Source organism: Capsicum annuum, chromosome 9 (genome assembly GCF_002878395.1).
Source record: "Capsicum annuum cultivar UCD-10X-F1 chromosome 9, UCD10Xv1.1, whole genome shotgun sequence".
Taxonomy (NCBI): Eukaryota; Viridiplantae; Streptophyta; class Magnoliopsida; order Solanales; family Solanaceae; genus Capsicum; species Capsicum annuum.
The window spans coordinates 1,497,848-1,523,087 of record NC_061119.1 but is presented as its reverse complement, the minus strand read 5'-3'; the positions used below and the strand labels follow the sequence as shown (position 1 = coordinate 1,523,087).

Genomic DNA, 25,240 nt, shown 5'->3' with positions numbered 1-25,240 from the left:
GTGAGTAAATACATTGTTTTCACCCTGAATTATAAACGAAATTGTTGAGACACACCCGAACTTAAAGGGGGTCTTATTACCCCCTAGACTAATTAAAATTGTATTTTTGGCAACCTTAGTGCCTACGTGACACATACATGTGCCTACGTGGATCTTCAGTGCGTTGATTCACGCAGTGTGCCACGTAGACACTAAGGTTGCCAAAAATACGATTTTAATTAGTTCAGGGGTAATAGGACCCCCATTAAGTTGAAGTGTGTCTCAGCAGTTTCGTTTATAGTTCAGCGTGAAAATAATGCATTTTTTCATTTATTTTAAAAAACTTAAAGATTTGACGTTCAAATTTATGATCAAAATTAAGAAATATAATTCTCGGTTTGGAATGAAATTAATTAATTTCGTAAAAGAAACCACCAATGTGAATATGAATTTTTTAATTTAAAAAAAATAATTAGTAGACCCCTTATATGAACTTTGTGGCTACTTTATTACTTTGAATTGGTAAAGATCCAATTATTATTTTTATATTTACCAAATTATACTCCACTAGTCAATGTCCCATTTCTACTCTTTTTATATTTATTTACTATTTTTATTTTTTAAAATCATGTCTATAAATAGGTTTTTATAATTCATAAATAGAATCTCACTTTTCTTCTTCCTCTATTTTCTCCATATCCTTCAAACAAAATCTCCATGAAGCTCTCTAATTTCTTCATTTTCTCCTTCTTCATCTCAGGTATATATTTATATATATATAAATTTATTTTTCACATTATTAGTAGTGACGAAATCAGAAATTTTGTACCGTGATAGAATGAATATCATTTTTTTTACGTTGTTAATAGTGGTGAAATCAGGAATTTAAAGTTATTTTGTGAATTATGTATACAGAATAATTATCGATAAAAGATGTTCAACTGTCCACCTTTTTTGTTTATATGGCTTTGCTAATGATTATTAGTGTTGTTAAACATATGGTTTAGGTGTAATTACATTATAAATATTTTTTTTTATTATCTTCCATTATTTTTAATATGAGCTGAGGGTCGATCGAAAATAAATCTTTTACCTTCACGATAGTGATAAAGTGTGCGTATATTCTATCTTTTCAGACCTCATTTGATGGGATTACATTAGATATAATACGTTGTTGTTTCAGCATGACTTCTTCACTATCATGTTTCTTTTTTTTTTTTTTCAAAATTGCTTCGAAATGATTCACTTGAACTGGAGAGTTTATCGTAAATAATTTTGCTACCTTAACAAGATATAAGTAGAGATAAAGTCTACATACGCACCACCTTTCTTAAATCTCATATGAAAATACATTGAATATGTTATTGCTATTACTATATCATTACTGCATAAAATTTAAACGATATATATTTACATGTTTCTTTTTTTTTTTCCAAAATTGCTTTGAAATACTTTACTTGAACCGGAGAGTTTATCGTAAATAATTTTTCTACCTTTAACAAGGCAAAAATATAGATAAAATCTACATACATACATGCGACCTTTCTTAAATCTCATATGAAAATACATTGAATATATTATTGTCATTATTATATATATATATTTGTAATATTTACAGGATTTTTGTGGAGCGTTCAAGTTGAAGGTTCGACTCGTCACCATCACAACCATCACCAGCACCAGCACCAACATAACAACAATAACCCAAATATTTACAAAAATGACCCAAAAAAACACCAAATATATGGTTTTAAACCAACAAAATTATTTGTATTTGGTGATTCATATGTTGATACTGGTAATAATAGAAAATCAATTGCTAATTCTTGGAAAAAACCTTATGGTGTCACTTTTCCCGGCAAGCCTTCTGGTAGATTTTCAGATGGACGTGTCCTCACCGATTACCTAGGTAAATATTTCTCGCTACGTTTTAATTTATTTGTCTGAATTTAACGTGACACAAAGTTTAAGAAAATAATCGTTTTGGTCATTGATATCTTTAAAAAGATGAAACTAAGGATCCGTTTGGTAGGAGAGAAAAGATGAAGCTTATAATCTCATATTTCGATGGGACAAATTAAAATGCATGGAATAACTTATCCCCAGAGTACCCGGATTAGTTATCTCGGGATCGTAGTATTTTTCTTATCCGACCTCCTTGAGGGTGGGATAACTAATCCCGAGATTAGTAATCTCGAGATAACTTATTTTCCAACCAAACACGCACCGCCGGTGCTCGCTTTTGTAAAAAAATTTAAGACTTTTGAATCTTGTAATGTTAGATTAAAGATCCTTAATGTAGTTGATTTTGTCGTCTTTAACATGTCATATGAAAAAATGAAATAAAAAAGTTGTTAAAAAGAGAATTATTCTTTTTAAATGAATTAAAAAGAAAAGTAGGCCATATATTCATTTGGTATATACATTCTTTTACATACATTCTATTTTCGCTCACCGGAGAAATTATAATATATATATATATGATGATGATGATTAGAATAGTGTAAATGAGGTTTGAGAAGGATAAAATATGTGCAGTTCGTATCACAATCAAACAGTAGAGAGAATGTTTTCGATAAATTTTCAACTGAGGACATATATATATATTACTGTTGTTGTTGATGATTAGACTAGCGTATATGAGGTTTGAAAAGGATAAAATATATGCAGTTCGTATCACTACTCAGACAGTAGATAGACTGTTTTCGATAGACCCTCGACTCATGACATTAATTAGAAGAATGTATATTTAAAAAATACTCGACCTGTTTAGTTGACGTGACATGTATTTGAAGAGAATAGTATCTTGCTAAATTTAGAATTTATTTTTAAATTCTAAACGTTTCATTTTGCTATATATTTTTTTTATAGACGTCCGATTCAAGTAAAATGTATTATTAAAATTACTAAAAGTTAGTAAAAAATTTCTAATATAAGAGAGTATTGCAAAAAATATAAAAGGATTTACTTTTTCTAGTGTGGATTAATCCTAATAACTTTTTTGCTTCTCCCCATGCCATTCTTTTTCATCATTGTGTTCCACTTTATCTTTATTATCTGTATTTCAACTTTTGATTTATATTAACAATTTGTTTTTTAATTTTTTAATTTTTTTCATAGTGGGTTGCTACTGACTTTTTTTCTTGTATGCTTTTTTTTCTGGGGCATGACATGTTGCATTATTATTCATACTTTTGCTTCTTTTTCTGCCTCATCTTGTCAGACCACCATAATTACTTTGATTACTTTTCTCTATCAATTAAAAAAAAAAAATCAACTTTTTTATCTTATACTAAATAAACATGTGGCTTTATATGTGAAAGTGTGACATTATTAAAGAAGAAAAAATGTTTTATTACCGCCTTGAATTATACGCAAAAAGGCTGAGACACATCTGAATTTTAGGAGGGTCTTATTATCCTATCGACTAATTAAAATCGTATTTTTTATAATCTTAGTGCCTACGTGGACCCTTCAGTGTGTTGTGTCACTTATGTGCCACGTACGCACTAAGGTTGTCAAAAATATAGTTTTAATTAGTTCAAAGAGTAATAGGACCCTCTTAAAGTTCAAATGTGTCTAGCCTCTTCACGTATAATTCAAAGTGAAAATAGAACATTTTCTCTTAAAAAAAATTAATAATTAGTGCAAAACTGAGTTTGGTTTTACTCTTTTATGGTCATTGTCGTTACCCTATTACTTGTTCAATGCACTTTTTATTTGTCCACTTTCTATGAATATTATTCTACCAACTCAATTATGTTGTCTTGAGTTAGGTCTTTTTTCAAAAATAAAATAATAATAATAATAATAATATGTTTGTAGCTTGCATGCATTTTGATTAACTTTTTAAATAATTTTTTATCAACACACGTTTCGACTAATTATCCATTTAGACTATGACAGAGCCGCCTTATGCTAAGAAGACCTAGTTAAACAATGCAATTTTTTCTTTCGTCGGAAAATTATGTTGTTTAGCTAGGTTAGAATTTTAGTTTTATGTATATACAATACATGTTGACTCCTATTTTTTTTTTTTTTTTTTTTTTACGTGTGTCTACTTTTGTTATATTATGTTATCCCTTAGTAAAATTCTCGACTTTGCTACTACTTTCAAGATTTAGATAAATGAGAAAACCCATTAATTAATATTTGTCCTCGATGTAATTCGAATCTGAAACCTCATGATTTTCGACTTATTTCATAGACCACAAGATCGATCACACTCTTAGGTGCAAGTTTAACTAATATCCTCTAATTATGTAGAGAAATTTTAAACCTATGTTGCTCGGACTCTTCAAATATGTCGATGGATGCGTGTCGGATCCTCCAAAAATAATGTATTTTTGAAGGAGCCGACACGCTTGCGGCAGTGACGGAGCCAGGATTTTCATTAAGGGGATTTAGAAGTAAACATACCGATTAGTCGAACGGGGTTCAACATCAATTATATATACATAAAAATATCTTTGACCATGTAAAAATAGTATCAAAATAGTATAAATTTTTGTTGTGGATTCAGGGTGACTCCGCCACTGAACATTTTTGGAGAATCCGAGCAACTTAATTTTAAACAATGTCATCTCTCTATCTATTGATGCAGCAGTTAATTAACTTGTATTATATTTAAGATTATTAATTATTATCACTTTTCATAAATAGTTATTAGAGAAAATGTTCTATTACCACCTTGAACTATACACGAAAAGGTTTAAACACACCCAAACATTAGGAGGGTCCTATTATCCCTCTGGACTAATTAAAATCGCATTTTTGACAACCTTAGGCACATAGGAGGGTCATATGTGCCACGTAGTTGTCAAAAATGCGGTTTTAATTAGTCCCAGGGGTAATACGACCCTCCTAAAGTTCAGGTGTGTCTCAGCCTTTTCGCTATAGTTCAAGATGGTAATAGAGTATTTTCTCTAGTTATTACAGATATTAATTTTTTGAGTAATCTGATAATATAATTTGTTTTTTTTTTTTTTAATCCAAAAAACAGCAAAATTCTTTGGAGTGAAGTCACCAGTACCATATAGATGGATGAAATATGCAACAAACAGATTAAGATATGGAGTAAATTTTGCATATGGAGGAACTGGTGTTTTTAATACATTAGTTCCAGAGCCAAATATGACAACACAAATTGATTTTTTCCAAAAATTAATGGCTGAATCAGTGTATACAAAGGCAGATATTGAAGAATCTTCATTGTTCTTGCTTTCTCTTGCTGGAAATGATTATGGTGCTTATCTTGCTACTGGTGGTACAGTTCAGGTACTTTAATATAGTAATAGTTTATGATAATATTGTTTTTTGAGATAATAATCCAGTACCTTTCCGAACTATGGCAAAAGTTGCTACGACACACTTCAACTTCGCAGAGGTCGTATTACCACCCTGAACTTAATTTTAACATATTTTTGTCACCCTTTTGTGCTGACGTGATACCTTTATTAGATAAAATGGGGCTCACGTTAAAGGAATCACGTTAGCTAAAAAGGTTGGCAAAAATATGCTAAAATTTAGTTCGTGAAGTTGAAGTGTCGTAGAAAATTTGGTCATAGTTTAGGGAGGTATTAGATGCTTTACTCTAGTTTTTTTTTTTAATAACTATGGTGGTCGAGTCAGCTTGCGTGTGATCAGTGAGGCTTGCTCATATGGTTTGAGCACCTCCATCGTCAACCGGTAGCTAGGTTGAGGATTCGAGTCATCCTGGAAGAGTAGGTGGAAACACTATTGATTCTACTGATGTAGTGGGATGAGATGGAACCAAAAAAGTCAGTTTGCATGAACTTCGATAAATTTTCCAATGTACCTACTACCTCTCATGCGAACAGTGAGGCTTGCTCGTATGATTGAGCGCCTCCATCATCAACCGGTTGTGAGGTTGAGGATTCAAGTCATCCTGGAGAGTAGGTGGAAACACTATTGATTCTCTTGATGTAGTGGGATGGGATGGAATAGAACCAAAAAAGTCAGTTTGCATGCAATTCGATTAATTTTTCAAGATACCTACTACCTCTCGTGCGATAAGTGAGGCTTGTTTATATGGTTGAGCACCTCTATCGTCAACAGGTAGCGAAGTTGAGGATTTGAGTCATCCTGGAGAGTAGGTGGGAACACTATTGATTCGATGTAGTGTGATGGGATGGAACCATTGCATACACTTTGATAAATTTTCCATTATACCTACTACCTCTCGTGCGATAAGTGAGGCTTGCTCATATAGTTGAGCACCTCTATCATCAACCGATAGTGAGGTTGAAGATTCGAGTCATCCTGGAGAGTAGGTGGAAACAGTATTGATTCTCTTGATGTAACGGGATTGCATAGAATGGAGCCAAAAAAGTCAATTTGCATGCACTTCGATAAATTTTACAATATACTTACTAACTCTCATCAATATGAACACCGAATAATTAACAAATCTATTCACTAGTGCGTAGTCAAATAGTTATAGATTTATGTAGTATGCAGTGTTGTCTCACAAAGTGGAGCATGGGAACAGTAAAGTTTACGTAAATATTACCTATATCCTAGAGATAAGATAGAGATACTGTTTCCGATACATAGCTAAAGATTGAATAGAAGGGCATCTTGTATATTAATGTGTGCTGACACTATAAGATATTGACCAAAACCTACTTTTCTTGGATTTTTATGTACAATTTTCATATGAAACAAATGTAAACAAACAAAAAAAAATTTGATTATTTTCTTGGCTCTTTTTATTAGGTGACATGCACTAATTTCCTAATGTGCCACACCAAGAAACAACAAAAAAGAAAAATATTTTAAATTTAAAATAAATAAATCGACCTAATCTACGAATCTATTTCAATTATCAACGAATTTTACATGAAATGAGGATTGTTATTCTTTTTACTTCTCGAGGTATAATGACAGATTGAGAGATTTGACTAGAAGGAATAGATGAAGAAATTTTGTGTTGTATCAGTAATCCTTTATAATATATATCCAAATACTTCTTATTTGTGAAATTTGTGAAAAAGACAAAGAGAGGGGGGGGGGGGGGGGGGGGGGGGGGGTTATTAAAACTTAAGTTGTGACTAAGTTGGGATAATTGTCATAACTCAAGCTCGTAACACGTATTGTCTAGTTTGATTCAGCAGTGTTCACGAATTTGTACCATAGACTTTGTTATTATAATTCCAAAAGCACGTATATTGTGTGAACTTATGTTATATCTTATATAATTCTTCACTTTTTTCTTTCAGTCTGATACGAGAATTGCTTAAGATATCATGCACCTCTTCTGTAGAAATTTGTCAGCGTAAAAGCCTGTCAGTCCTTTTATTTGACCCGTCCCTATCAACCCATCTTCCGTCATGAGTGTCGATCACGTAGATAGCATTATTATTTTTGTGTCACTGTTAAATTGTATGACTATCTCATCTAAAACATAAGCTATGATATCTCATCTAAAGCGTAAGTTGTTAGAGGTAGTGACATATACGTAACGTGTGTTTCACTCTCCGTGCTAATTTATGTGTCATCAATTAATAGTGAACATATCAAGTTCATAAATTTAGAATAAAAGTTTGACCGTATGATGATAAATTATAATTTCAAAAATAGTACTATAGTCCTTGAACTGAAAATGTTCAGTGAGCAGTTGATATTTAATCTAGAATACCAGGGCCTATTTGTATATTAAATGGTTGCTGACACCAATTTAATTAGAGGCTGACCAACCTACTTCTCTTGGATTTTTATCTACAATTATTATTTATTATTTTGGAACAAATTAAAGAATTTGGTGAGCCATATTAAAGGACAAAAACATATTAATTATAATTCTTTTCTAGTTTTATATTTCAAGTATTTTTTGTTCTCTTTACCTACTTAAAAATATTGTAGTCTCCTTTGAAAATAGTGAATTTTTGTAAAAATCTGACATTTGTCCAATAGTATTTGTAAGAGTTCGAACAACATAAATTTTCGGCACATATATATATGACACTATAATAATATGCATTTGTGCTATATTGCTCGGACTTTTCTTGTCATCATGTGCGCAGAGGCGGAGCTACACTTAGGATAGGGGGTTCATCCGAGCCTCCTTCGATGGAAAATTATACGATATATACATGATTAAAATTATTTTTTATGTATATAGAGTAGATGTCGAACCCCCTTCGGTTAGTTCGTATGTTCATTTGTGAACCCCCTTGGTGATCAAAATCCTAGCTCGGCCACTGCATGTGCGTGTTGGATTCTCCAAAAATCCGAGCAACACAGTTTATTTTACGTATAATGTAACAATATGCATTTATGCTATGTTGCTCAGACTCTTTGAAAATGTCGCCGCGTGCATGCATGTCTAATTCTCCAAAGATACGACAATTTTGAAGGATCCGACACAAATGCGCCCGACAACATTTTTTAAGAATCCAAACAACAAAGATATTACATACATGTGACACTATAATAATATGCATTTATGCTATGTTGCTCGAACTCTTCCTGTCATCATGTATGCGTATTGGATCCTCCAAAAATCCGAGCAACACAGTTTATTTTACGTATAATGTAATAATTTGCATTTATTTTATGTTTGCTCAGACTCTTTGAAAATGCCGTCGTGTGCATGCATGTCTAATTGTCCAAAGATACGACAATTTTGAAGTGCGTATGCCAATATTTGAGAATCCGAGCAACATGTTATAATTAATTAATTAATTAATTAATTAATTAATTTATTTATTTTTTTGTAGAATCTTCCTGCCTTCATAACAAGTGTGGTAAATCAACTAGTTATAAACATGAAAAGAGTGAACCAGTTGGGTGCAAAAAAGATAGCAGTAACAGCATTGGAACCATTAGGATGTTTACCACAAAGCACAATTTTAAATTCATTTCAACAATGCAATGCTACTGAGAATACTGCTGTGGATTTTCACAATTCACTATTGCAACAAGCTGTGGAGAAATTGAACAATGAAACAATTGGTTCAACTTTTATGATTCTTGATCTTTTTAGCTCTTTCAACACTGTGTTGAATAGCAAAGGAGTGCCAGGTATGTCACTCGATACTTCGTTTCAATTTTTTTGTCTGGTTTTGATGTGACACGGAGTTTAAGAAAGTAAAGACTGTTGAATCGATCGATCTTATAATGGTCTTAAATTAAAGATATACTTAGATTGTATCAAAATATCGTTTAATTTTGAGGTCTTAAACATGTCCTGTGGAACGTTAATCGTTAGAATTAAGGAGTCTTCAAAAGAAGATACAGGCAACCTTTTTGAAATAGACTAAAAAGAAAAATACGATAAATAAATTGTAACAGAGGAGGTACGTAGACCGGGTGGCGGGTCTAGGATCGGGGTCGAACAACCAGATCAATTACGAGTCATTTCCTAGCCTGATTTTCCTTTTTTTTTTTTTTAGTGTTTAAAATTAAATGAAATTAGGGTTGGGGGTCTAATATCTGTTTTGGAACCCTGACTAATTCGAATGACGACCGCATAAACCCTAGTAAAGGAGAAAGTACTCTCTACCAGGATTTTATTTTTTTTCAACTTGTAAAGTCATTTACAGGCCCATAGCATACGGTCGTGGAATGGTTGAGATCCTTCCACTTCTAAGCAGAGGTTTTGGTCCCACATGTCCCTCCGAGTGTAGCTATATATATTTAAATTTTGGCAAAATTTATTGTAACACGTCTCAAACATGAACCCCTTGACTATTTATTACCGTATTTCTGTGGTATATATTTGTCCAGCTCGACCATTTCAAACCCTCACGCGCTCAGTGTGTGTATTCACGCAGCGGTCCAGCTGGACAAATATATACCACAACAATACTGTAATAAATAGTTGAGTGGGGGGGGGGGGGGTTATAGGACCATCGTAATAAAGTTGAGGTATGTTACAACAAATTTTGCCACAGTTTAGGTATATTTCGAACCTTTTTCCCTTCACTTTATGGAAATAATCTATTCCAAACTCAATAATTTAACCTATATCAGCTGTAATACATAATTCATAAACTTAAAATCTTGATTTCGTTTTTATTTTTCCAGGAAGCACGAGGTTCGAGACACCACTAAAACCATGTTGTATGGGAATAAGCAAAGAATATTCGTGCGGAAGTATGAATGAAAAAGGTGAAAAGATGTATACAGTATGTAATGATCCAAAATCTGCATTTTTTTGGGATAGAGTTCACCCTACTGAAGCTGGATGGAATGCTATTTATAATGCTTTGAAATCTACTCTCACTCAAAAAATATTATAATTTTTTTTATGTTAATTAATATCTTAGGTTTAAAAGTTTGTTGTTATGTTTAATTAGGGATAGAGTCTTTGTACTTGGAAGTGATCTTAAGAAAATAAATGTAATTGCATTTGTAGTTCCAAAGTTTTTGTGATATTTATTTTAGGGTGATTTGTACAAGTAAGATTTTTCAGTGTCATCGTTTAAATTTTGATCTTATTTATGAAAGAGATACGCATTCAGTATCCCCTCGAATTATGGCCAAAGTTGCTACGAGACACTCTAACTTCATAAGGATTTTATTATCCCTGAACTCAATTTTAGCATATTTTTGACGCTCCTTTGTGCTGACTTGACACCTTTATTATATAAAGACTCTCGGGTCAATTGCTGAAAATATGAAGATGATAATTCTTGATTTACGAAAATGAGAAGCATAATATTAATAGGCGACTTATGTTCGAACTCTTCAATATATTATCACACTTGTGTGGATTGAAATTATTCTCGACTCTTGAGACACTTGATTTATTTTTGTTTCTTACTCGGTATTTGATATCTTCCATGGGGTTAGTTCTCATTAATTCAAATTCGCGATATATTAATGAAGAAGTGTTTTCTATTAAAATTTATTTCATTCTCAAAAGTCGAATCTGAAATCTCTAATTAGAAGTGAATGAATCACACTCTATCATTCCAACATAACCCTTGGGATATGATGGATAGCGGTGTGGCGGCGGAACTAGTAGCAATGATTAGAGGAAGAAGATCATTTTTTTTTTTAAAAAAAAAGGCAAATTAAACGCCCTCATCACGCGCGCGCTCATCTAGCGTGAATCACAATCAATGTGCCACGTAAGTACAAAATTATCAACTTGACCTTTAGCCCGAGTATCATAGTTGGTTAGTCATTAAATCAATGCTCATCTAGCGTGAATCACAATCAATGTGCCACATAAGCAAAACATGTTTAAGTGACACACTGATTGTAATTCACCAAAACGTGTTTAAGTGGTTCAAATTTAAACCGATTGAGGTGTTCAATAGGTATAAGATTGGTTACGGTGTTCAAGTGAATTATCCAAACAAGTTTAAGGGCCAAACCAATCCAGCTGGCCGTTCAATCTCGGAAATCTTATCGGTCGGCAGATCAGAGACGAACGACCACGATCCAGGCCTTACCAGCACTGAAGGTGTACGAATCAATGAACCCACGAAATCAACTTTCGTTTATGACAAAATAAACCGACATACGATCACTATATCTTATTGATATTGATTGAATTTCGACTTAAACCTCAAATTTTCTTACACCTAGCGTACATATCGAAATCATCCTTTCTATAATATACCAAAAAATATATATATTTTTATATATATTAAAGTAATATCCAGGTCGAGGGTTCGATTCCCCAGCAGCCAAAAAATCCCCACAAATAAAACCCGATTTCTCTCGCGCGCTTTTCCAACACCGTTATGGAAACCGCCGACGCCGGCGAACTTCCGGTGGACGGAGAACCGAGCCGCCGGAATAAATCTCCGGCAACATCGCCGGGAAAATCAACGGAGAAAGTTTCCGGCGAGTTTTCGTCGTCGGGAATTAGAGTGTCATTGTTCGATTATTCAGTGGAGAATCACTTTAAAGCTGTTGATATGATTTGTAAGCTCACCGGTGTACCGGAGATTGAGGATGATGATGAAGTTGAGGTTAATCGATTAGCTTCTTCCATCACATTCTTAACGTAAGTTGAAAAAAAAATTAATTTTGATTTTGAATTACTAGCTTCGTTTTACTTGTCATAGATTTTGCTTTTCGAGTGTTGAACTGTACCAATTTCACGTTTTTCGAGAGTCAAACTGTAGGAATTTCATGTTTGGTTTCTCGAGAGTCGAACTGTATGAATTTTCGAGAGTTATGAATTTCATGTTTAGCTTCTCAGAATCAAACGGTATGAATTTCTCGTTTTTCTTCTTGAGAGTCAAACTGTAAACTTATACATTTTGCTTTTTGAGAGTATGAATTTCATATTTTGTTTTTCGAGAGTCAAACTGTATGAATTTCAGGTTTAGCTTCTCGAGGAGTCAGATGGTATGAATTTCAAGTTTCGGTTTTTGATAGTCAAACAATTTCATGTTTTGTTTCTCGAGAGTCAAACGGTATGAATTTCAGGTTTAGCTTCTCAAGGAGTACGCTATGAATTTCAAGTTTTGGTTTTTTTGAGTCAAATTGTATGAATTGCATGTTTAGCTTATCGAGAGTTTAACTCTGAAGTTCTCATAGCTTCTCAAGATTCAAACGTTATGAATTTCAAGTTTCGGTGTTTGAGAGTCAAACTGTACGTATTTCATGTTACTATCGAGAGTCTAAATGCTTGGATTTCAGTTTTGCTTTTCGAGAGTTAAACTGTATGAATTTCACATTTTGCTTCTTGAGAGTTATGAATTTCATGTTTTGTTCCTCAAGAGTCAAACTATATGAATATCAGGTTTAGCTTCTCGAGGAGTCAGACGGTATGAATTTCAAGTTTCGGTTTTTGAGAGTCAAACTGTCTGAATTGCATGTTTATCTTATCAAGAGTTCAATTCTATGAAGTTCTCAGAGCTTCTCAAGATTCAAACTTTATGAATTTCAAGTTTCGATTTTTGAGAGTCAAACTGTACGAATTTCATGTTACTATCGAGAGTCTACCTGTATGAATTTCAGTTTTGCTTCTCGAGAGTTAAACTGTATGAATTGCATGTTTAGCTTATCGAGAGTTTAACTCTATGAAGTTCTCAGGCTTCTCAAGATTCAAACTTTCTGAATTTCAAGTTTCTGTTTTTGGGAGTCAAACTGTACGAATTTCATGTTACTATCGAGAGTCTAACTTATGAATTTCAGTTTTGCTTTTCGAGAATTAAACTGTATGAATTTCACATTTTTCTTCTCAAGATTCAAACTTTATGAATTTTAAGTTTCGGGTTTTTGAGAGTCAAAACAGTATGAATTTCAAATTTTGCTTCTTGAGAGTTAAAAAGTATGAACTTCACATTTGCTTATTGTGAGTCAAAAGATGTGAATTTTGATCAATATTTAAAGATAGATTTTTTCTATCATATTAATTATTAACATAAGAATGACTGCAATTTATGTATTTCTCATGTAGTTTTGGAACATCTGAAGTTTTAAATTTTGAATATTGGATTAATCTAATTGGATTTAGCTTCAAAAGTTGGTTAAATTGACTCTTGTAAAGCGAAACATGATAAGTAAAAGTGAATGGAGTGAGTATTTGTGACGTGAAAATTTGTTAATTTCGTGTAATTTTTCAAGCTGAGTAAGTACAAAGTTACTTCTTTTTTCTGCTCATATATGCTGAATTTTGAACTTTCGTGATGTAAATTATGTTGATACATGCAGAGAATGGAGATATCTCAATTACAAAAAAAGAGAAGTTAAATTTGCTTGTGAGAATGAGAGATCAAGAGGAAAAGATGTGATTGGTGAAATAAGTTTGCCTCAATTCTCTTCTGCGGAAGTTCCAAAGGTACATTTTTGTTTTTGACATTTTGCTGAATATTTTCAATATTTATTGTCCTTTTCTGGACATAGTTCTGATGAGATAAGCTGATCTGTCGCAGAAGCAGTTGGTTAATGAGCAGCCAGTTCCCAAAGAATCGAGGTAGGCAGTGTTATTATTTTATTTTGTATAATATTGACATAGATAAGTTTAAATGGAAGCATCCAAGGGTGTAGCTTAATGGTCAATGATGTGGGTTGAGCATCATGAGGTCTCAGATTCCATTCCCAGCAGAGACAAAAACATTATGTGGTTTCTTCCCATCTATCCTAGCCTTGGTTGATAGAGTTACTTGTTGCTGGTGCGAGGTGGTAGGTATCCAGTGGAATAGTCGCAGTGCGCCAAAGCTGGCCCAGACACCACGGTTATAATAAAAAAGAAGATAAGTTTAAATGGTCATCAACATGTGCGAGATAGATAACTTCTTAATCCAGAATCCGTTAATCCATTAATTATCTGTTTTCAGAAGTCTTCTCCTCTCCTTCTTGTTTCATAGTACTGAGTTGGTTATTGAATCTATCTTCTGAACATTGAATTTTTGAAACTGTTTCTCTCTTTAATGTTTCCATTTTCTCTCGATTGTTCTGTTACAGACAGCGCTTCTGATCCCTTGAATATTTTGGACAAGACTTTGTTGTGCTTTTGGTTACACACTGGTCAATTTATTTATAGATATGTTTGCACAATGATTTAGACTGGCGTCTATATTGTATCTTTTGCAGCAAAGATTTTGTAATGTATATTGGAGGTCAAGTGTGGGGGATGGACTGGTGTCCCCAAGCTTATGAAAATAGGGATACTCCTATCAAAAGTGAGGTAGTGCTCTTATAAATCTACTTTTTCATCCTTTCGTTATCCTCCTCAAAAATAAGGTTAAATAAAAGAAATTCAATGATGTCGAATGGACGAGTCTGTCTCCTCGCCAATTATTTTTTGGTGCCTTCTCTTTTGTTCTAGAGAGAATATTAATTGATGAATTGTATATTGAAATTTTTCACTGAGACTTGACTATTCCGAGAATTGAGCAGACATTCCACATCCATTATTGTTTATTTGATGTGCAATTGGTCACTACAGAGAATGAGAGCTAATCTTGAGTTACCAAGAAAGATATTAAGGTAACAATGTAAGAGAAAATCTGGTTAAAGAGTGAGGACAATGAACTGATAGATCCTATCTTTGAGTCACAGTAGCACAGTGAATTTCGCTTGATTTGTAGCATTTAACCCTGAACTATTTGATTCTTCCTCCCTTTAATTGTTTTAAAAAGCTTATGGAAATGCAGCTGTTTTCGATGTGTCGTTTAATATGACGTCTTACTCATCAAAAATTACTATGTCCGAAACAGTCTTAATGGCCCAATGGAGAATTCTAGGGAGGCGTAAGAAATGGAATCAACTTTTCATCATAACTGTTTTGCCATTATAATTTTTACTCACTCTGTACTGAATGTCTCATGGTGATCTATTTTATCGAGAAAGCTCATGTCTGTATCTACTCCTTTTTTTTATAGGCACACTTACAGCTCATGTCTGTATCTACTCCTTTTTTTTATAGGCACACTTACCCAGATATGATCCATTTTGATTTCTTGCTTTTTCAATCGATTCTGCAGTTTATCGCAATTGCTCCTCATCCTCCCGAGTCATCATATCACAAGTATGGTGTCCTATATACAGGCAGAGGTGTAATTCAGATATGGTGTCTGTTAGATCTCATTCAAAAAAAAGATTTAATTGTGATAGAAGATTTTTTAGCTCAGGTAAACAAAAAGACTTCTCGAAATTCAACAAGAAGTGAATCAGCATCTGGACCTCAAAAACCAAAAGGAAGACCGAGAAAGAACCCTAGTGAAGCAGTTAAGAAAAAAACACCCGGACCCCAAAAGCCAAGAGGAAGACCGAGAAAGAAACCTGTAACTGAATCTTTAGGTGATAGAGATTGGGACGACCACAATTTACAACCTCTTGCTATAGAGTACCCGCAGCAATCAACAGAAGTACCTGAAGATTTGTCTTGTGGAAATATGATTAATGTCCAAGTAGATTTTGGGCAAAATCAAGAAAGATCTATTAATGCGGCATCTCTAGATTCTCAGCTTACTACTTCAAAGAGGAGAAGTGTGAGAAACAAGGCAAGATCGAAACGTCAGACTGATAACTCTGGTGTGATTCCACAGCCAACACAAGATTTTGCTGAAGCGTCTTCAGTTGTGAGTTCCCAGACATGTGATAGCAATGGTCTCGATTCAGCAGGGTTCAATGAGAGTGGTGCTTCTGCAAACAGAAGAAAAAAAGAAAAAGGAAGGACGGAAAACCAAACTCATAAGTCTACCTTGGATTTGCCAACACAAGATATGAATGAAGAATCTCCCGACATGTCCCAAACACCTGAGAGCCATGGCAATGTTTCCACACAGTTTGATGAGAATGGTTCTCATGTAATGCAGCACATACCAACGGATGTTTCTCTACCTAGAATGGTGTTATGTTTAGCTCACAATGGAAAAGTAGCATGGGATGTTAAATGGAGGCCTTTAAATCACTATGATGTCTCCAGACATAGAATGGGTTATCTTGCTGTGATACTGGGAAATGGAGCTTTAGAAGTGTAAGTTCTCCCTTTAAAATTTTGCTCTATATAAAACTTTCATGGAAAATCTTTATTTTCTCTGGGTTCCTGGTGGGATTTTAAACAGAATGAATCCCCTTGATGCAATTAGTATGTCGGTAACACGTTTATTTTGAAATCGGAAAGATATAGGGTCGCCAATTTTATAACCTATTAAGAGCTTCAAAGACGAGAGTGCAGAACAATGGAGCTGTGAATGTGAATTAAACTATACCCATTTCCAAGCGCCATTTTGAAATCCTTTCCTTTGTCACACAAGTTATGGAAACTGACAAAGACGTAACATGTGAAGGTTTTCCTTTCCTCTTCTATCTATAAGGCACATATATGGACAGCTGCTGAATATCTTAGACATCAGAAAGCAAAAAAGCTTTCGAGATGAACTTCAAAAGAAAAATCTGCAAAGGGTGTTTTCTTCTTTGCCTCCCTTTGTAAATACTTCTAACTGAATAGTCAGTGCTTTGCACCTCCTAATCTCAATATGAGAGTGCAACATTGCATATTTAAATCATATGTAATACAAAGCAAATATCTGGTTTGATTTGATTTTGACTTAGTTCTACGTTACAGTTTCTTATTCTTTTATAAGGGACTAGTGTTACATCTTTAGGTTAGAAAGTTATCCAGACATGTATATAAAAAGTAATGATAGCAAGGTTCTAAATTCACCCCTTAAAAACATAAAAAGATGTTTTAAATGCAGTATCACCTTTAAAGATCTCTCACCTTTGAATATTGAAAGATTCAACATCTCCCACCTGAAAGTACTCTTAACTTAGTTTGTAAAACTACTCAATCCAATTGCTGTCAAAAGTAAATCCCAGCATACCATCTCCTTATACTGTTGGCAGATGCTCATGGAGCCTCTGAAATGAGGAAAGTTAGGTGATCGACTGAGACATTTCCAACCATCTCTTCAGGTCCTTCTCTCTCTCTCTCTCGAACTTTGTTCATTTAATTTAAATTCCTTATCATTCTAATTCTGCTCTTAAATTCCTTCTTCTTCTCCATTTTTCTTATGCCACTCAGCCTTGTTCAAATATTCTTTTCTTCTCCTAGGAGAATTCAGGTCCTTCTTTTTTCTCTGTCACTTTCTTGAATGTGCGACCTTTAATAGGAGCACAAATTGTGTGATTTTTCACTCTTTTTTCCTTATCTTCTTCACTTAATTGGTCCTTTTATCTCTGTTTATTGAAACTTGTGTCGAGCTTTCTGCTGCTATGTCTATTCACTTGTTTCTCCATGTCAAAGTGTATAATGCTTTTGTACAGTGTTGAGGAGTTTGTGATTTTTTTGAATTCATTTTTTGGAGAAAAAGGAGTTTGGCACATTTCTTTGATCTGCTTCCTACTTTTTTCTATTGATTTTAAGCACACGTTTCCATCTTTTCTTCAGCCATCTGTTTGCAATTTGGAATCAAAGTTTAACAGATCTTCATATAAAACTTGAGTTCACATCCACATTGTATGCCATGATCTTTGTATATGGCTGAAGAATTGTAAATTTCACTTCTGATGGATTTCCATAGTTCCTCCCTATACCTCACTTTGTGGGAATATACCGGGTATGTTGTTGTTATGGATTTCCATAGTTGAGGAGGACGAAGAAGAATAAGGTTCCTCCTATAGTCAAATTCTTTGTAGGCTGCAGTAGTCTAGGCCATTTTGATCATTAACTAAGACACATGGATGTTGAATAGCACCAAGAAGGCTGAGCTTGGAGTAATTTCTTAAATGTTTAAGGCCTAAAAAGTATTGGCCTGGGGAAATGACTGTGATTCAGTTATACCTTTATCTCCATGAAATGGACCAATTTATTAGTCATATATGGATGTTGTTAAGTATCCCACCTTGGAAGAGGAAAGGGTCCTTGGTCTCCTTATAAGGCTTGGGCAATCCTCCTCCTCATGAGCTAGCTTTTGGGGTGTGAGTTAGGCCCAAGACCAATTTTCACATATTCAAGATTGTTTTCAAATCTTGTTCTTCCGCATGCACAAATACAAGGAAAGACTGCGTACAATAGACTCTTGTGGTCTGGCCCTTCCCCCGACCCTGCACATAGGGGGAGATTTAGTGCACTGGTCTGCTCTTTTTTTTCAGTTCTTCCTCATTGCTACGTCTTTTAGTTTTGTACAACTTCTTGCATTCCATCTTTCACCCACCATTAACGGTGTTTTTGGTGTTATATGATAATGCAGTCTCATAACCCTCATTATCTAATGCAGGTGGGAGGTTCCTTTTCCTCATACAATTAAAGCTATTTATCCTTCTGGTCAAAAGAAGGGTACTGACCCTCGGTTTATGAAACTGCAACCTGTATTCAGATGTTCAATGCTCAAGGGCAGTCATGGGCAAAGGTAGTTTAGTGCTCAGAGTTCAATTGCTCTTTCTGTTCTGTTGGATGATTCAAAATGTTTTTGCTGTGACATATTTACTATGATTTGTACATATGATTTTTTAAGAAGTTTTACTTTCTGCATTTGCATTCCTTTCTTTATGACTTGTTCACTGTTAACAATATTTGTCTTGTTGAAGTTGAGATTATGTTCCATGTGGTGAACTAAGATCAGGAAAATTCTTGGAACAGTACTGATGTAATTGTGATTTTGATGATTGACAAAATAACTGGTGGACCTGGTACCAGCTATGCATGTTTGCGTGGTCAACTGTACAGCTGTGATTCGTATTCGTACTATCTGTGCAGACGTGTGGCAGCACTGCAGCAGGACTACAGTGGTCCTTTCTTTCCTAAGCCAATAGCGTTCATCCTAGGTTTTGGCCTCTCTCTTATATAAGCGGATGGGACAAGAGGCAAAACCTAGTTTTTGCATATCCTAAAAATTCATATTTGTCTCTGCAAAACCCGCCATTGTTTTCCAAATCAAAGCTTATTCAACAAGGGACCTGCTCGCTGTCAACGATAATTTGTCTTAGTTCTTTGTTGTCTTAAGTCTTTGTATCTTGCTCTAATATCGTAAGAAGCTTTTGTAGTGTTGTTATCTTTGTTTCACTGTTCAGTTTGGAGTTGTATCTGCTAGAGCTAGTTGATAGTGTGAGATTACAAATAGGGTTATTGTAATGAGTTACAATAGAGTTGTTACAAGGGTGAGGTGGTTAAGAGTTTAATCCTAGGATTACAAGAGCTTGTGATCAAACGTTACGCAGTTGATATGGTTAGTTGTTGAGAAATCCTACGAGGTAGGTCGTGGTTTTACTCCCTTGATTAAGGAGGTTTCCACGTAAACAGTGCGTGTTCTCTTTACTTGTTGTTTTCATTATTTACCTTCCACTGTTAGTAGTCGTTCTCAGTCAAGGACCTGGTCCCTTGACTCGTGGTGGATTCATACAAGTCATCAAGTACCATTCGAATAGATTTTCAATTTTTCATGATTCAGCATAGTGATGGATATGGGGTTGTAGACTTCAAAGTTGGCACTTAGACAAGTGTTGAACTTCAGAGTAGACGAGCAACATCTCTCTGTATTGGTTGAGCTTTCTGCACTATTAACTTTGTCTCTTTTTATGATATGTGCATAACCATATCTGCTAGTGGTTTTCTGCTCCCCCATAACTTTTCATCTTACAAAACCCATAGTGGGTATTGGGCATGATAGATTCTTAACTTTTATAATTGTCTGTAGTACTTTTATAAGTGTGTGTATTACAAGTTTAACATTGTCCTTTGTGTGTGCAGCTTGTTTATTACTGTAAAACTTATAGAATTTTCTCTTTCTGCATGATCTGTCAATCTGTCTAAATTAACCTCTCGTCTTTTTCATCTCTGTTGTAGCATTCCGTTAACATTAGAGTGGTCTGCTTCACCTCCGTATGATATGATTCTCTGTGGATGTCATGATGGAGTGGTATTCTTCTTGTTTCCCTTTGTTTTTTCAAAATAGTTGTACAGGCAACGGTAAATTCAGTTGCATCGCTGAACCCAAGTACCTGTAGTCTGTTTCAAATCTTAATTGTTGGAGTCTGTTTGTCCTATCTGTCTTGCACTTATTTCATTCCCTTGAAGCCATGCTGCTACAAACTATAATAATCTCATTATCTTTAATCAATATCTTGTTCATGCGAAATGCGCTTTGAGTACTAACAAAAGATTGAGAGTGAGTCTGCTGGACTTCTACTATATAGCATTGTAAAACTGATAGGTGCATTTGGATAGGTTGCTTTGTGGAAGTTTTCGGCCAATAATTCATCTAAAGGTATTAATTAACTTCTGTATTGCGCTTTTCTTTGGTTTCATGAGATTCAATTTAATGAGGTGGCTATTTTGTTAGCTTATTCCTCTTTTCACTTTCTGGTTATGCAACATGTCTTGAATTATGGTTTGTGTTTAAAGTTTGAGTTACATTCTTCCTTCCCAAAAGACTTTTCTCAAGTAATATTATAGTGTGCTATTTTTACAGTTGTGATTTCATGTTACAGTCCTTTTGCCTGCAGACACAATGCCTTTGCTTTGCTTCACTGCGGATGCAGGTCCTATTCGGGCGCTTTCCTGGGCACCTCTGGAAAGGTTTGTGGTGCTAAACTTATAAGAAGTCACTTCGAAAGCAATATATATGGTAACTTCTCTAAAATAAAGGCTATGTTGCTTTTAATTTTCATAAAGCAGCATTAATTGCATAATTCTGTAACTGGTACATTTTGAGTCTACTTAGTTATTTTGTGGCTTGTAATTTGTTTCAACATAAGTTGGAATATGAAAATTGTAGGGTGAATCAGCATGAAAGGTTTTGTTGTGATGTGTATCTTTCAATGCCAGCTATTTCTTATTGGTTCAAGAATTTCAGTTTTTTCAACAGTATGATTAAGATAGTGAGAATGTAGCGACTGTCTAAGCTTCTCATGTGTTTTATCTGGTTCACTGGTTGTCTACTTGATACAATGTTGTATGCAGTGACTCAGGGAATGCAAATATTATCATCACAGCTGGTCGCAAGGGGCTGAAATTTTGGGACTTAAGGTAAGCTTGTTTCTTTATATGCTTTACATCCTCTAATAGTGTCTATAGTTGCGATTTTTCCCTCGGGTAATTATACCGTTTAATTTTCATCCTGCTGAAAGAATAGAAAGAGCAGAAGAGATACATAATGATTTGAAGTAATCCATACACGTTCTTCTGTATTTATTTCCACTCACAGTCCTCGTAGTTTCTTGAACGACGATCCTTTTTAAATAAAAGATTGCAAGTTCTTTTTGTCCTTTCCGTGATTCACTGTGCATCCTTTTTTTCTTTGAAGAGACCCCTTTTTTTAAAGGAAAATATGTTTCGTTTTGATTAGTTTGTATATATGTAAGTCCCAGGGCTCATCATACTTATGTGAATTATACATAGCGCAGCTCAAGCAGTATTCTGCAATGGAATATGACCTGTTTTATATTGCTTTGCAGTAGTTTCTAATGAAAAACTATTATTTGGTTGTATGCTAATGCCCTGATAATTGATGTGGACTGTAAGAAAATTGTTTATCCTCAGATTGTGAGGATAATGAAGGGTACTTTCTCGTTCCTTTGCTATATAGTTTCTTAAGGCAAACATATGGTTAGAACACAATGGTCAACCCTGCTATACGAAATCTGTAGTCGCCAGTTGGATTGATTTTATTAAGGGGCTTTCAAGCAATCTTTAGGTTGCAAAGCCCATATCAGTTACTTGTTGTATTGCGTTTGTATATATGTGTGTGTGTGTGTGTGTGTGTATCTTTTTTCTTTTACTTAATATCCTACCTTGTACTTCTTACAGGGATCCTTTCCATCCTTTGCGGGATTATAATGTTGGTCAGGGAGTTTATATATGCAGTGTGGACTGGTTGCCAGAGCCTAGGTATGAGCATATCCTGCTAACGAATTTGATTTAGATATCTACTTTTCACGCCTTTCTCTCAATTGTATTTGTTAATGTTCATAGATTTATCATAATATCATGTGATGATGGGACACTAAAGATCCTTAGCTTGCCGAAGGCTGCATATGATGCACCTGTCACTGGAAAGCTTTTAGTTGGAACTAAACAACAGGGATTCCATAGTTGCACTCGGTCTCTACTTGGGATATGGAGTTTGCACGCTTCTCGAGTAACAGGTTTCAACTTTTCAAATATCTGTTACTTTTTCCATCCTGCAATGATCTTGCCACTTACATAGACTTAAGTAGTATCGAAAGGAGATACTCGTGAGTGATCAAACAATCGTTTGCATAATGGCTCTGAATTTCTGTGAGAAAACAAGGGGCAGTGTCTATTGTTTCATGAGCTTTCTGTCTTCAACTTGCACTTTCTGTTTTCACTAAAGGGGACTGAGGAGGGGGTTAGAAGAGAAGGGCATGCAATCTAACTCTCTATGCACACTGCAGCTTAGATGAAGACAAAGGATCGGCTTAACTCTAAGGCCTCGGGTGTTGTGGATGGAGGCATTGTGTGTCTGAAATATATATTTGATATCGATAGATAAAGTTACATTTTCCTTGAATTCTAGCTTATATGCTTGTAATCTAACCTGAAACATTTCCCTTGAACTTTTTTGCAAGTTCCAGGCATGGTTGCATACTGTGGGGTAGATGGTACAGCTGTTCGGTTTCAGGTTTGTACTGATTAAGATGAATTTTGTTAAATATGTTCTTTTCATGGTTTTCCTGCTGTATTCTATGTATTGAATGTTCAGAATGGTCTGGCCGACATTGTTACTGTGGTCATAGATATCTGGATAAGGGTTGGAAAAGTTATACTAAAGAAGTTTATGGTAAAACATACAATGGAATCTATACAGTTTCCTTGAGGAGGATATTTCAAAAGATAAATTGTCCATTCACACTGACCTCTGTGCTTTCACTTAACTAGCCTGGAACTATTGTATTTCTCGATGTAGTAACGTAATCAGCCTTCTCTTTTTTCCTTTTAGTTAAAATTACACCCCTATGATCCAGTCATCAATCCCTTGTTCTCATTGATAGGAGAGCAAAGTAACAATATGATTTATGAAGATTCCATTTTAATGGCCTTGCCCGCCTAAGTTCTAACACAAGGGGTGTGTTTGGCATGAAGGAAAGCATTTTGCTTTTTTCTCATATTTGTTTGGTTAAAATTTTAGAATTTTTTGCTAAAAAGAAAGTCCAGAACTGTATGTTTGGGAGGTAAACTGTATGTTTGTCTAATTAGAGGCCTTATTCATATTACCTTTATACTCAGATGGCTAGCAAAATGGAGAATGATGCTGTGAGAACTCGTATGCCGCATTTTCTCTGTGGATCATTTTCCGGGGATGAATCAGGTGTCTGCATTGTTACTCCAGAGCCAAATACTCCCTTCCGAATGATCTACTCAGGGAAACAGTGGCGTGATGCCATCCCGAGATCTCCCCATGGTGTCAATCAACGAGCGATGGATCAATCAGATGCACAACCTCTGGGTAACATATTCAACTGCTCTACTGATTTTCATTTACCAATTTTGCTACCTCAATTCTTAGCGTGGTTCATCCTGTCATCATGCAGCTCTATGTTATGGCAATGATCCGAACGTTGAAGGAGGATCAGATGACGAGTTAGCATCTCAGACATCCAAAACAAAAACAAAAACCACAAGCAAGGAACCGTTGGTTGCTGAAGAAGAACCAACAAGATCGAAAGTGAAATTTGAACAGTTACCTCCCAAAATTTTGTCAGTCAACCGTATAAGATGGAACACGAACAAAGGCAGTGAGAGATGGCTATGCTATGGAGGAACTGCCGGACTGGTACGTTGTCAACAGACTGATTTATAGACTCTTTGATTAACTAACTTCAACAAAGGGAGGATGTAGAATTGTAAGCTTGTAGTAGTATTAGTATTAGTAAAGGGCATCCCGTTGCGCTAAAGCTCCTGCTATATGCGGCGTCCGGAGAAGGGCCGGACCGCAAGGGTCTATTGTATTAGTATTAGTAAAGGACAGCTCGATGCGCTAAAGCTCCTGCAATGTGCGGGGTTCGGAGAAGGGGCAGACTACAAGGTTCTATTGTATTAGTATTAGTATTAATTGTCATGTGTTTGACTATTTTATTTATAAGTTATCCCCTTGGAGGTAGTGTATGTTGTATGTATATTATAGCAATTTCAAAGAGAAGTATTGGAGTTCATTGAGCATTTGGATATTTAATAAGCTATTTCAAGAGAAGTATGGTCATAACTTATTGGTAAAAACAAAGTGTAGTCTTATGAGTGGGGTTTGGGGAGGTTAGCGTATAAAACAATTTCACTTCTATCTTATGAAGGTAGATAAATCCTCGGTTTGCGTGACGCATTTATAAAATACAATATGGAAAGGAAACATAGTGAAGAAGTCATGCACTAAAAATATATGCACTCTTAAGAATTGCTTCTAATTCAAAGAATAAAATCAACATAAATGATGCATATATGATCACTATTTATATTCAATGTACATCGACAATACTCAATAGGACTATAATTGACCAATAGATTCTTGATTTACACAAAAATAATTTGACTTTAAACTACATATAATTTCTTTTAATAACCATACAAAATACTACAAAACCATAACTCAAAAATCTTTCCTTATTTCTTAAATTCTAATAGGAATTAGAGAGTTTTTAATTTTTTTTTTGGGAAATCACGTGCATGCACTATTAAAACTTAACGTAGTTATACCAAAAAAAAATAAAAAAAATTCACTTAGAATCCACCGTAAATTTGGAAAGCAAAAAGTCAATATAATACCCCTAGTTTTCAAAATTGTTGGCCCTCTTTCTAGAATGATTTGTTTCAATTCCTGTTTTTTTTTTTTTTTTTTAAATCAAGAGAATATTATTATATTGACCAAAT

The 25,240-nt window shown here is 34.6% G+C and overlaps 2 protein-coding genes across 3 annotated transcripts; both read left to right on the top strand.

The window, feature by feature from the left end:
* Nucleotides 1-551: 551 nt before the first annotated feature.
* On the top strand, nt 552-10,468 carry LOC107843227 (GDSL esterase/lipase At5g03610). Its single transcript, XM_016687469.2, has 5 exons — nt 552-739; nt 1,598-1,888; nt 4,982-5,256; nt 8,721-9,024; nt 10,030-10,468. The coding sequence occupies exons 1-5, from the start codon at nt 697-699 to the stop codon at nt 10,242-10,244; spliced, it is 1,128 nt and encodes a 375-aa protein (XP_016542955.1). The 5' UTR covers nt 552-696; the 3' UTR covers nt 10,245-10,468.
* Nucleotides 10,469-11,144: 676 nt separating this feature from the next.
* On the top strand, nt 11,145-24,531 carry LOC107843228. Of its 2 annotated transcripts, none has more exons than XM_016687470.2 (15): nt 11,145-11,965; nt 13,624-13,750; nt 13,845-13,885; nt 14,506-14,599; nt 15,399-16,393; nt 18,639-18,770; nt 20,204-20,276; nt 20,585-20,624; nt 20,863-20,935; nt 21,320-21,385; nt 22,166-22,246; nt 22,331-22,503; nt 22,948-23,000; nt 23,606-23,825; nt 23,911-24,531. In XM_016687470.2, the coding sequence occupies exons 1-15, from the start codon at nt 11,700-11,702 to the stop codon at nt 24,177-24,179; spliced, it is 2,703 nt and encodes a 900-aa protein (XP_016542956.1). In that variant the 5' UTR covers nt 11,145-11,699; the 3' UTR covers nt 24,180-24,531. The 2 variants fall into 2 exon arrangements, with proteins under 2 accessions (XP_016542956.1, XP_016542957.1); XM_016687471.2 differs by having other exon boundaries at nt 11,147-11,965; nt 22,954-23,000.
* The last annotated feature ends 709 nt before the right edge of the window (nt 24,532-25,240 follow it).

Bases quoted from the DNA above. Each gene is read 5' to 3' on its own strand.
- LOC107843227 (XM_016687469.2), top strand. From the start codon at position 697: ATGAAGCTCTCTAATTTCTTCATTTTCTCCTTCTTCATCTCAG. The intron at 5,257-8,720 runs GTACTTTAATAT...ATTTTTTTGTAG, and splicing joins CTACTGGTGGTACAGTTCAG to AATCTTCCTGCCTTCATAAC. The intron at 9,025-10,029 runs GTATGTCACTCG...TTATTTTTCCAG, and splicing joins GAATAGCAAAGGAGTGCCAG to GAAGCACGAGGTTCGAGACA.
- LOC107843228 (XM_016687470.2), top strand. From the start codon at position 11,700: ATGGAAACCGCCGACGCCGGCGAACTTCCGGTGGACGGAGAACCGAGC. The intron at 11,966-13,623 runs GTAAGTTGAAAA...TGATACATGCAG, and splicing joins TCTTCCATCACATTCTTAAC to AGAATGGAGATATCTCAATT. The intron at 13,751-13,844 runs GTACATTTTTGT...GATCTGTCGCAG, and splicing joins CTTCTGCGGAAGTTCCAAAG to AAGCAGTTGGTTAATGAGCA.